This window comes from Ischnura elegans, chromosome 5, assembly GCF_921293095.1.
Source record: "Ischnura elegans chromosome 5, ioIscEleg1.1, whole genome shotgun sequence".
In the NCBI taxonomy this organism is placed as follows: Eukaryota; Metazoa; Arthropoda; class Insecta; order Odonata; family Coenagrionidae; genus Ischnura; species Ischnura elegans.
Genome location: NC_060250.1, coordinates 39,433,412 through 39,446,133, shown reverse-complemented (window position 1 = coordinate 39,446,133; position 12,722 = coordinate 39,433,412). Strand labels below are relative to the sequence as shown.

The window sequence follows — 12,722 nt, the reverse complement described above, 5'->3', positions numbered from 1 at the left end:
GCTCACTTTGGACACATCACCGTGAGTCTTCGGTTAAGTCGCAGATTTAAAATGTAAATACAAGTGTTTCATTGAAGAGTTCTAGCTTTCAATCAGTTCATTATCGTAATCCATGACTAATTTCATGTTTAATATGCACTTGTAAATAAAAACGACCGTTTTTAGTCGATTAACGTAAAAACTTGTTTCCAGCGTAATTATTTTTTTTATTATACAATGGTTGTGTTTTAGTCTTTGATAATTGATTCGTATTTATTTTTCGGCGCTGATTCTTTCTGACAATAGATTCGTGAACGATAGTACGTTCACGAAGGTTTCTCGACCACGCAAGTAGGTATTGAGAACATTCAAGAAACAGTCCATTCCAATGCTTGGACAGAGCAGGTAAAAATCAATTCATCCAATCCCCAATCTTTTACATGGAAATCGGGTTGGTTTGGTGGCTAGAGTGTTGGCTTCCCACCCGGCGGGCTCGGGTTCAAATACCGGCAGTGGCGGAGAATTTTCAGAGACTACCCGATCTATGCTTGAATGTTGTGCGGAGGACTTTTCAAGCGCAACAGCCCGTCCGTCGGATGGAACGTTAAGCCGTGGTCCCTTGGCGCCTTTCGTTAAGATCGGGCTAATGTCGAAGCCGGGTTTCTCTCCACCCTCCCTTACATACCCTTCCCTCATGGCGCAAATGACCTCAGCCGTCGGTCGCCTCCTCCAAATATCATACCATACCCTACCATGCCATCTTTTGCGTGCCCATACACACATATACCAAAACGGGTTGCATAGGCATATATCCACAAGGCAAGTAATAAATCATGGAAGCAAAACATTTTGACGTCATACGGGCGCAGTCGTGATGATTGCAGCAGCAGAGATTAATGATTTCATCTTGAAAACTAGCCACTTGCAGCAAGACAAGAATACCACAGTTCATTCACATTTCAAAGTCATCACCCGAGGATGATCACTAACTAAAGTAATTATGCACGCTCACCAACAAACTACTGTTTAAGGCAGAATGTTTCTGATGACATACGCACCGGCAAACTCCTACCACGCGCAGAATTTGATGAGCGGTAAAGCATTTCTATTCCCACGACAAGCATGAGTGATCTCCAAAGCGAAAGAACGCATACAACGTTGGTAATAGTTCGTGTCACCAAGGTTTACAAGACGTCCGCAAAATGATGGACATGCCCCGCGATTCAAATTTCTGGCCTGGGCGTCGAGGAATCCTAAGTATAGATCGGAATGCCCATCAAGAAAGTGAAACAGTTAGGCTCCGTCCACAGCAATTCGGCATGGCGCGACTTAAACGACTTTTACGATATTATACTGCTGACTTCCTCCACGTCTAGTATCCGAATCCATCTTCCAATGCGTCGCGTCAGTTGATTTTTCGTGACGACAAGAGACGAAACTTTTGTCACGAAAAGTCAACTGACGCGACGTATACCCGGAAAAGATATAGATAACTATCGTTGAATTCAGCGTCCATCTTCGAGTGAGTCTTCGGTAAAGTTGCAGATTTAAAATGTAAATACACGTGTAGCACTAAAGAGATCTAGATTTCAATCAGTACATTACCATAATCTATGGCTGAGTTCATGTGTAACATGCACTTGTTAATGAAAACAACAGTTTTTCGTCCATTAGCGTAAAAAACTATTTCCAGTGTAATCATTTTTTTTAATTATACGATGGTTATGTTTTTAGTTTTTGATAATTGATTCGTATTTATTTTTAGGCGCTGATTCTTTTTGATAATAGAATCGTTTCGAAAGGTTTCTCGACCACGAAAGTAGGTGTTGAGAACATTCGAGAAACAGTCCATTCTAATGCTTGGACAGAGCATGTAAAAATCAATTCGTCCAATCTCCAATCTTTTACGTGCCAATGCATACTTACACCAACACGGGTTTCATACAGGGCTTCACGGTATTCGTCATTTGACTTTTCGTGACAGCAAGAGACGAAACTATTTGACCTTTCGTGACAGCAAGAGGCGAAACTATTGTCACGAAAAGTCGGCTGACGCGACGTAGACCCGAAAGATCGGCGCTGACTTTAACGATAGTTCTTTTTATATCTCTTGATGGGCAAAATCATATTCCCTGCCACTTGTCGATTTCAAGGGAAATATGAAATATTCTCAAATGATGCATATGGTAACTCGAGTTATTCTATTTCGATCCATTTTGATAGCCGTTTGAAAAAAAATCCCATGTACCAGGAGCCATGCACCTTAGTTCCTTCGCGACACTGACACAGACCTTCCATTTAGACTGCCATGAAGACGATAAGCAACGCGCTCTTCGAAACGTTGAGGAAAATGGAGTTTTCAACCCGAAATAAAACCCGAGAAACATTCAGTGCAGGGATCTTAGGCTTTCCGGGCCAATGTACAGACCACTACGCTATCCAGGTTGCTTGATTACAATTCCAAGGGTCATGGAGTTTTTTATTTTTGTTAGAATGAGATTAGAACATGGATTAGCGGCTTTAAAAATTTAACTGTCAAAGTTTAGAAGAGAGAAGACATATTATGGATACCATGTACATATTTGATCTTATAAATATTGTTGAATGCTATTTTTTAAATAGCATAAACTGTTATACATTAAATTTTCCTTTGAGACCCACGCCATTGTTTTATTTAAACTGTTTTAAAACCGATTAGGCAAAAAAATCGCCACTAAATAGAATGTGTGAGAAATATAATTAATATTGCGCAGAACTTGAGCTGTTTCAAGAAATAAACACATTTTGTGCATCTATGACGTTATTGATGGATTGCAATGACTATATACGATGTAACCGAAACATTATAAAGACTAGGACTGTATATCCACGTCTATGTTTATATAATTTATATGAATTGAGTTTTCCTGTAATCATGTGGCTGGGAAAGCAATAAAATATAAAATAAATGGTGATAGGTGTTAGCGCCTTCTGGTTGATGAAGGATGGCAAGGCAAAGGAAAGGAACGGCTTCAAAGAAAGCAGTGCAATTGGTGAACCAAATACCTGCTCTAAAATCTCGCATGGCAGTAATTGAGATGCGTATATTAATTTCTAACCTGCCGCGTGAACGGGGGTGAAATTCGCGGCGATTATTGTTAAATAACACAATCACGCCGTCTTGAGCATATTTTAAACATGGTTGGAATTAGACAAAATGCCAGTTCCTCATCAAAGATTAAATTTTACAGTGGATTCGATTTAGGGGATGTCTATAATTCACGTAGACGCCAAGCAGGAAGAGAGGTACGATAGTTTTAGGTCCACGCTAGGGAATGGGAGGGTTGGAGATCGCTCTACGATAATATTGACCTTAAAGTACGTATATTACATTGCATTCATAAGCCCATTTTACATATTAACCGCAAAAAAAGAAAATAGAATGCAGAAATCGAGAGGACGGCGGTGCAATGCGGTGTCTGGGGGTGGATGAAGTCCGAAATGGTCCACGATGGGGGACACAAGGGTCATGAAGTGGTCGCTGCTGTCCACATAGACCCTATGCGTCTGGAGTGTCAATTTCACTACAATATCAACGTATTCAAATACAGTGTGGTCGCATAAGTTTTGGCGTCCAATCCAAGATTCCACGATTTCATATCTTTTTGCGTAATTAATTAGGGTTGAAAACATATAACCTTTAATTTCTTAATTATAGTAATGCAATCCCAATTCATCCTATTCCAAATATCAATTGAAAAAGAATGCTTAATAGCATAAAGTGAGAACAAGTGTTTATACACTTGTTCATTGTCATTCTCAACGGTACTGCATAGAGGAGGCCCAATTCCAACTCATGGATGATTTTTGTTGCCACTTCGGTCGAATTTTAATCGGTTTTAAATGCCCGCGTCCGCGGCGCGGTGATGAGTGCAATGCGATCCGCTTTCTTCCAATACTTTGCAGCATAATGAATGTAATTGCGACGAATAGCAGTGAGCTTTCATGAATTTGATAGATAACATCATCATGTGTTTAAAATTCGGTTAAAACCGCTCATTATATTTACCTTATTTCCCCGTGAAACTGGGATCAATTTGTCCGTCAGCGACGCGAGTGGAGACGCTTCTGTAAACCCATTAAAATGCGCGATGATTGACAACACCAGTGGCGTAGCGAGGGGGGGGGGGGTAAACCCCCCCCCCAGAGCTCACAGAAATTTATAAGTTATATCTATATTAATTAATTGGATTAATATTACTAATGGAATACTGTTAGGATTAATAAAATATCCCTCACAAGGCCGTAAAAATCACCATTTTGAACCATTTATCTTAATTATTTCCGGCGGAAGGCCTCCCGCTTACCCTGGCGGGTATGCAATACTCCGAAGCCCCCCAGTATTAGTTGCGCCTGAAACCCCCCCTAGCCTTAATTCCTAGCTGCACCCCTGGACAACTCATTTAGAGACCCACTCGAGTATCCTCTTTTGTAATATTTGTAGTCATTCTTATCGTGCTCTGGGCTGGAACTCGAATTCTGAACTCAGCTTTACACAGAGGAATTCTCAAACTTGCTCGGGAACCGGCTTTGGTATATGGGATACGCATGGACCCTTAGTTAGCAAGTACCTACACCTGAAGAACAGGGCGGTTCCAAAACGATATTCGTCGTGGGGCTCTGGAAGACATCACGGCGACACGGAGCGATCTGAAGCCCACGGTGGAAGTCACAGAAGTCACGGTAGGCTGAATAACCTGAGAATCTCCGAAAACCACGATGAGATCTTCTCGGCGCCGCTATCAAAATCAGGGCGGGATCACATATGAATGAATCATGCACTTATTAAATAAATCGTTGAATTTTTCCGATAGTCTTAACGGGCTCACGACTAACTAATAACACTGAAACCATATAAAAATCGCGGGGATGGGAATTTGTAGAGGGGCTACGTTTCGGCAGGGGGTGTCATTAATAAAGGATATATTTAAGGCAATACCTTAATTTCCGACTAGGTACAACATAGCCAACAAATTTAATCAGTATATTTTTTTTATATCAAGCGTTCAGACTTGACTCGGTGGATCCACATATCTGTAGTGCGGAATTAATCACTTTGTAATGTTCCACAAAACTTTATTATAAGGTCTTGATGACAGTGGCGCCGACTCCATGGGACTTGAAGGAGCCCGAGCCCCCTCAAAAATTCGTTATGGGTGTGAGGAAAAAGGCTTCGTCAGGCTTAGCGATTTTCCCCGAAGTGTCCAGATATCGAGATTCGAGTTATCAGGGTTCTAATGTTGATCATATGAGTCTTCTAAAATGCTTAAAAACTTCAAACTCACCAATTATGAAATTTCCCGGGCAAAATCCCCGGTTTGGCCCCCCCAATATTTTTTTTTAGTCGGCATCCCTGCTTGATAGTGACAATATGAAATAGTTGAAACCCAAGATCGGAATAATAAAGTTCTTTGGTACATTAGATAGTGATATATTTCGCACTAAACTTTAGTATTGGTTGCGTCTTCCACAATTACGGCAACTAGATATGGATTTCCAAGAATGTAACGGTATAAAACGCTATAATTCGGGAATCCTCGTCATAAAAAATTCTGCCCATAGAGTAACGAGTTGATTAAGGCGAAGCCAAATGCTCACGTAGTCGTATACACCAATCTCAGAGCCGTATTGGCTGGCATCTTCTTTGAGTCTGTATCAAATGCAATTTAAATCTCTGAGCAAAATAAACTTAAATTCTGTGTGGCCCAGCCATTATTTTATAACTGAGATAACCAATTTAGGACTGAATTTTGCCGGCACATCGTCAACATGAGTCACCAATTTTCATATGTGATGTACGGTAATAACATCCGCTTTGATAAATCGTGGCGTTTATCAGAGGCCGATACAGAAAAAGCTCAAGGGGGGCGCGAAAAACATCTTGAGCTACCTTTACTTTTATCGTTATAAAAAAATAATCAAGTCACATGCAAACTTTTTGGAAGTTTTATTTAAATTGATTGTACCTACATACATACGAGACAATGTCATCTTAAGATATAAAAAATTACTATTGTGGTTCTGAAATGTTTAGCAATGCGGGAGGTCCCGCAAAGGGGGGAGGCGCGCCCCCCATATCCGCCGCAGGAGTATATCGATTCTCAATTCGACGGGGTAGGTGGTGGATCTTCACCATTACCTTCGCGCCTGAGGGCCACTACCACAACCACGAACAACATTGGTTTGACTCAAGTGCAGTGCGTAACCATGGCGCAGAGAGGCGATCGCACCTGTCAGGAACGCGCCGGACACTTATGGAATGCATGTCAAACTCAGTAAGGGAATTTTGACCCTCCGGGTTGGAATATTTCTACCCTTCTCGCGTCCTCTGCGACGCAGTAACTTAAAGCCATGAGTTGATATTAGCAAGTGGGCATCAATGTTAGTCTTGGTAAATTCATTTCAAAAAAGTACTCGTCAAAATATTTTAACGTATACCTACGAATAATTCTAATAATTATATGTATGACGGAGCAGGGGCGCAGCTAGGAATTAAGGCTGGGGGGGTTTAGGTGCAACTAATACCGGGGTGTGTGGAGGTATTGAATACCCACCAGGATAAGCGGTAGGTGCGAGATTAATAAATTGCGGAATTTTACAGATAAATGGTTCGAAATGGTGAATTTTACGGCTTTCCGAGGGATATTTTATTCATATTTACAGTATTCTATTAGTAATACCAATCCAATTACGTAAAATGGGTTAAACTTAAAAAATTCTCTGAGCTCTGGGGGCGGGGGGTATTTATCCCCCAAAACCCCCCCTCGCTGCGCCACTGTAACGGAGAGTTACTTTATGCTGCGGACTTGCCCTCGCGCATTATTCATTAAACAAATTCAGACTAGAGTACACAATTTTCCTTTTACTTAATTTTTCTCATTTCGGGGCGAGGGAGGGGCCGACCCCCCTTGTCGCGCTCTCCTTTTCAATTCGTCACTGTCCCGTAGGCTGCAAGAACCTTACCAACAGATAACAACTAGTAAATTATTAGCGCAAGTCATTTCTTCATCTACGGAATACGTCAAAACGTGGTACTCACGTTGGTGGGTTGACTATGCAGAGTATCTCCTAGGCCGTGATGGGCCGTCGTGGAATCTTATTTTTAATATACACGAATAATTATAATAATACGGAGTATCGCTGTATGCCGCGACAGTGGTCTCGAGCATTAATCATTAAATAAATGCAGACATAATTAATACCTAATAATTTTTCCTTCACTTTTCTCATTTTGGGGTTAGTCCCCATTGTCGCTGCCTACCTTTCAATCAGCTGCCCTGTAGGCTTCAAGAACCCCTCCCAAAGATAGGCGAGACCTAAACTCGTAAATTCTGAACGCAAGTCATTTCCACATCTACTGAATACCTCAAAAAGTGGTACTCACGTTGGTGGGTTGACTATGCTGAGTATCTCGGAGGCCGTGGTAGGAACCCTCCGGATGTACATCTTCTTGCCATCCGTGGACCCCATCCCGATGGAGGCGATGGAGTGGACCGTCAGCTGCGTCTCGGGGTCCGAGAAAGAGAAGGCGTTCCATCCGGGAGACAGCAGGGGCTCGGAGGCGGGAGGAGGCGACTTCCCACCGCAGTCGTCGGTCCCGCGGCGGACGCAGGTCACCGTGAACTTGCCCGTGGTCGCCAAGACTTCCGGTGGGCCGTAAACCTTGGACGAGCTGTCTGAAATGTCACTCCCAGGCCCTCCCCTCGGCTCGTAATCTCCCTTGCAGTGCAGGAGGTCCAACACGGTCGCCTGGGTCGAGAGAACGCGACCGTTCCTCAGCGTGGCGGTTGACAGTTTCTTGCCGCCGCCGCCGCCCTTGAGGTTCTCGCCGGCATCGTCGATCGCGTCTTCCGTCACGCGGATGGTCAACTGCCGGTCCGCGACCGAGTCCTTCTTCCATCGTCGCGCGGAGAGGAGCTCCTCGTCCGCTGCGGACCGATCCATTTGCTCGCGGCCCTGCTGCTGCCTCCACGCCTCGGCCCAGGGGTTTCGGGGAGTGTAGCGGTCGGATGGCGAGGTTCAAACGCATGGAAGGGGCGGCAGACCGCGGGCAGAAAGCGAACGCCTTTCGATCGTCGCACTCAACAACGCACAAAAACACTTCGCGCGCCCCGTCTGAACAGCAGCGGGGGGTATGTATATTGTGGAAGCGGCGCACGTTTTCGTCGCGCTATCTCGTCAGAGCTGTCCGCTTTTTACCGCGCACACAAACACACACACGAAGACACTGTACTGGCTGATTGCACTCTCACTCACTGACTGGGGCCTCCCTCTTCCTCCTCCGAGCATGGATTGTTTGAGGGGAAGAAAGCTTTCGCCCTCCCCTACTCCGCCTGCCGTGCAGAACGTGGGGGAGGGGAGGAAGGCGATAAACAGCCAGCGTTTTTCCTTCCAGAGATGACGATTCTTAAGGCGGCGGGAAAGTTAAATGGATTCAAAGCTAAAATATTCGCGTCACTTGCCGGCAACCTGCTACGCGACGGCGACTGCGAGAAGCTTCTGCCAAATGGCGTACACAAGAGACTCACGAATAGGGATATTTTGAGGCAACAAATAATTTATATGGTCTAATGAAATCAAAGTCCGAAACGCTCACCAGACGGAAGATATCTATACAAGAATAAATTCACTTCCTCAAGATTTGGTTTAAAAACGGCCGGCTTAGTAACTCCATCCTCATGCGAGTGCCGAACCAGTTGTTTCTAAATAAAATCATGTTGAGTTGACTTGTTTATTTTTTATATACATTCATAGGCTCCAATATATTTACAAAAACAGTGTTTTAATATTGCTCATAATGCCCCAGAACTGCGTTCTGACAGCTCTGAAGGATAATTGGGTAATATAAGCCATTTTTTAATATTCGGTTAGCTTGTAACATTTTTAACAAGTTTAGAAAAAATGGAAGTTTTAGGGGGATGGCATATAATATTTGAAAATTAAGTATGGGCATGCGTTCTGGAACCTGAATTTTTAGAAATGAAGGACTGCATAAAGACAAAAACCAAAGACATAGTTTGCTGGAGGCATGTACTTTCTTTCTTCAACAACAGTTAGACACAAAGCCATAGCCAGAAAATAATTTCTGGGGGGTTCTCGTGGAGTGTATGTTAATTTTGGGGGTTGATTATTTGGATAGAATGCACTCAAAACCGTACCTCAAAAATATTGTATGGTTGGGCTTTTGAGTCTACTGACCCCATGCTACGTGCTACAGCCTTTGTCGTGCAAATGCATTTGCATGTAGCATTGCATGGTTACCATGTACTGTTGCCTGCATAAAAGCATAGTTGCACCCTTGTAACTTGTGAAATGATTGTAAAGTTTCTATGCTCATACTGTGGAACATACATACTAACCTCGAAAAGTACAAGTCACAATTACATCACCGAATGTGAGAAGCAAGCCCCATGATGCAAAATGAGGAGAAAAGGAAACAGGGATCATCTACGTACCACCCCGCAAGTCGCCTAAAAGGTGTGTGGCAGGGGGTGTTAGGACACCAGCAAATGTAATGGACGGTAGGTAGTTTAAGGAGCCTCCAATAACTTTTAGGGTTAAGGTCTTTATAGTGATTTCACGCCCATAAATAAGTATCTAGCTACGGAATTGGCACTCACTACCCATTAAAACAGGGTTGTAAAATAGTGCTCATCCACTCATTAATACCATAAGCCTTTTCTAGATGCATCTCCATTATTATCGAGGTATTATTCATTCTGACCGTTTACCTGCTGGTAGGGGGTGGGATCCGAGGTAATACCCCTTTTGCTTGGCATATCAAACAGATTTAGACGGAAAACTATCAACAAAAAATCTGCCATTATACGTAACAGTTACCATAGTAAGCTGAGTCAAACTGCAACTTACTTTTAAATCCTTCAAAACACAAGCAGTCATTCTCTCAGGCCCATTAAGTGATCTCTGCAGAACCAATGAAGATATACTCTTATTTGTCAACAAATACTTTACTTGCTAAAATCAGTCAATGGGATTGTGATGTATTGCAAAGAAAACAAGGCATATATTATTTTAGAAAATTTATTAAGCTTTTTTAAATTCCAGAGAGAATTATGTTAATATTAAAAGATGTTCCATTTCTCTTTGACCACAATATCGAGATTTGGCATAGTAAATGAGAGGTCTAATCAGCGTCAAATTAATTTGCGTAAGCTTAACTGAAGAATTAACATTTCCTCATTTAGCAGTGAACAACAAGACACACTCCTTGTACACCTTTATAAAAATGGTTAGATAATTTACAATAGAGATTTAGTTCAGGTTTACAACCATACAAAGTGAATGCTTTAGGATTAATCTTTTTCAAATATACACAACCAAAATAAGGGAACATTATGTTTAGTGGGGAAATAAGCTAACCTTAGCCATATAAATTAAGAAATATTCTTGTTAGGGATTTTAATGGCAAAAAAGTACTATTACCATGGGAATTCAGTTATGTGAGTGACACAAATCCAAAATATATTTCAGTTAGGAACTCTCTCAACTTATCCATGGTAACTAGTAAGATAAAAAGCACCTTATCTTGAAGGCAGTACACCTTGCTTCAAATATAAGAGTCAAAATAGAGGACAGAAATAGAGTCCTTTGAAAAATCATGTAATCGAAAAAGGAATTTCTCGCTAAATCCCCCTAGCTCAATGAAAAGAGAGCAGTCATGTCCTTCAGAAGCCACTAAATTTCTCAGTGATAAACTCAGCTAACTGAATAAATATTTTACAATTTACAAAAAAATTGACCTTGAAGGACTTTGGCTTGCACACACACACACATACAAAATAACTAAAAATAATTGCACCTTTTTGGCCATTTTAATGTAAAACAATCATTTATAGTGTGTTGTTACCTGCAACACCTCTACCAACTAGAGAATAGTCTTTATCTCTGCACCGTTTTTTTTTTTCAATAATGTACAAGATTCTTGTCGTGAAAGACAATGAAGGGATTCATTTAAATAGCAAAGGCCAGCCATTATTACATGTTCTGGTCTGAGCATATCCCTTAGGCTGTTTAATAAGGGTTTGTATACACGAATTAAAATATAGGTGTGCATGCATGAAGTCAAACTTCATCACATTACATTCATAAAAAATTCATTCATAATTCATCTTTCAAAACATCACAGGGGGATATGGAATAGAAAATCATCCTCATGCATCAACTTCAGGAGTTTGATTAACGATTCAGAATAATTTTTTATTATAGTAATTACCGTGATTTGCACCGTTTTTCATGTAGCTATTTTGAAATATTTCAATGATAAATTTCACTCGGTAAATTCCACATTCACATATTATCGATCCCCAACTAGTTCCTTGGTTGTATATCGCCATCCAATCTCTGGTATTTGGGGGATGATTCAGATGCAGGACTTCTAGCTCCTCGTTTGTGAACTCGTTTTAGTCTCGTGGGCCACACAATTACACGAAGGATTTAAATTGCTCTGAAGCCTCTTGCCACATTTTTTGTGACTTATATGATAGCCAACATTTCGGCCTGCAAACTTTCTAGCGACTTCAGGTCTGATGAATCATATCAAGCCTCAGTAATGATCGATATATAGATATATATATATATATATATCTCCTCGGATTCAATGCCAAAAAAGTATTGTGAAAATGACTTCTTTAAGTCCATCAAACACAACTGGTAAGACCATGAGTAACTAAGGGAAACGTGCCCTTGGACACCCGTAAGGTTTTTCTTTCATTGCGTACGGAATTACTTGGCTTCACTACTGTGGCGTAAAGCATCGCTGCAGGCATCACGACTTCTGTTTTTGAATCTTAACCGCAGGAGATTTTATTTTTAGAGTATTCTTAGTGGAGATTAGCTCTATGCAGCCATTACGAGTGATTGTTCATTTAGGAAGAATTTAGTTGCTGATGCGGAAAACCAGACTCAAATTAAGAAAAAATTGCCATGAGTCAATGGTAAAACAAAGAAATCTTAAAATAGCTTCATAGATCGATTGTATATATTGGTATGAAAGCAGTATGTATAACGGACTTAATGAATAGAAACTCGAAATATGACTTTAATACTCTATATGGAAGTTAATTCTATTGTAAAAAATGCTAACGCTCAAGGGTAGAGGACCAATTTCTGCCATTGATTTTCGAGCGTTATGCTTACCGCCAAGATAGTGCGCCATCGTAGCCTTTTTGGCATTTCATCTGAACATAACTGAAAGAGGAGGATTGATGCTAGGATAGGAATGAGGAGTAGAAACGGCTATGGCATTATTAGAAGGCGCCATACCCAGTCCAAATACGCCTTGACCTGCAGGAAGAGTGATCGTGATCTTTATTTGCTGAGGCTTTAATGTGATTTACCAGTCATTGATGATGGTGGATGAGTCGTTCACCGAAACGTCGGCTGTCGCATAAAATATCATCGGGGATGTAGCCCGCGAGCAATTCATACTAGTCATTCACCGGGAAAGCTGAAAGACCTTCAACCAATTTCGGAGGAGTCACCAACAGCCTAGTCTTTGCAATGGACTTGGGGAAACGTTCCCCCACGCTAGTTCCCACCTCAGAGAGATGAAGAAACACAGCACAACCCAGTGCACTCAAGTGCCGAGTCATCATCACAAGTTCCGCGCGATGCCGAGCAGCGCGGACACGAATGCCACGTGCGATACGAACGCCCTCGCGCTGGAGGACCTGGATGAACCGTCC

General features: G+C 41.8%; 1 protein-coding gene across 1 annotated transcript in view; it reads right to left on the bottom strand.

Moving 5' to 3' along the window:
• LOC124158753 (sodium- and chloride-dependent GABA transporter ine) overlaps window positions 1–8,295 on the bottom strand; it is a 281,736-nt gene extending 273,441 nt beyond the window's left edge. The window contains exon 1 of the mRNA XM_046534026.1: window positions 7,403–8,295. Within this exon, the coding sequence (XP_046389982.1) occupies window positions 7,403–7,962 (560 nt within the window). The 5' untranslated portion in view covers window positions 7,963–8,295. The remainder of the gene's footprint in view (window positions 1–7,402) is intronic.
• Between the last annotated feature and the right edge of the window lie 4,427 nt (window positions 8,296–12,722).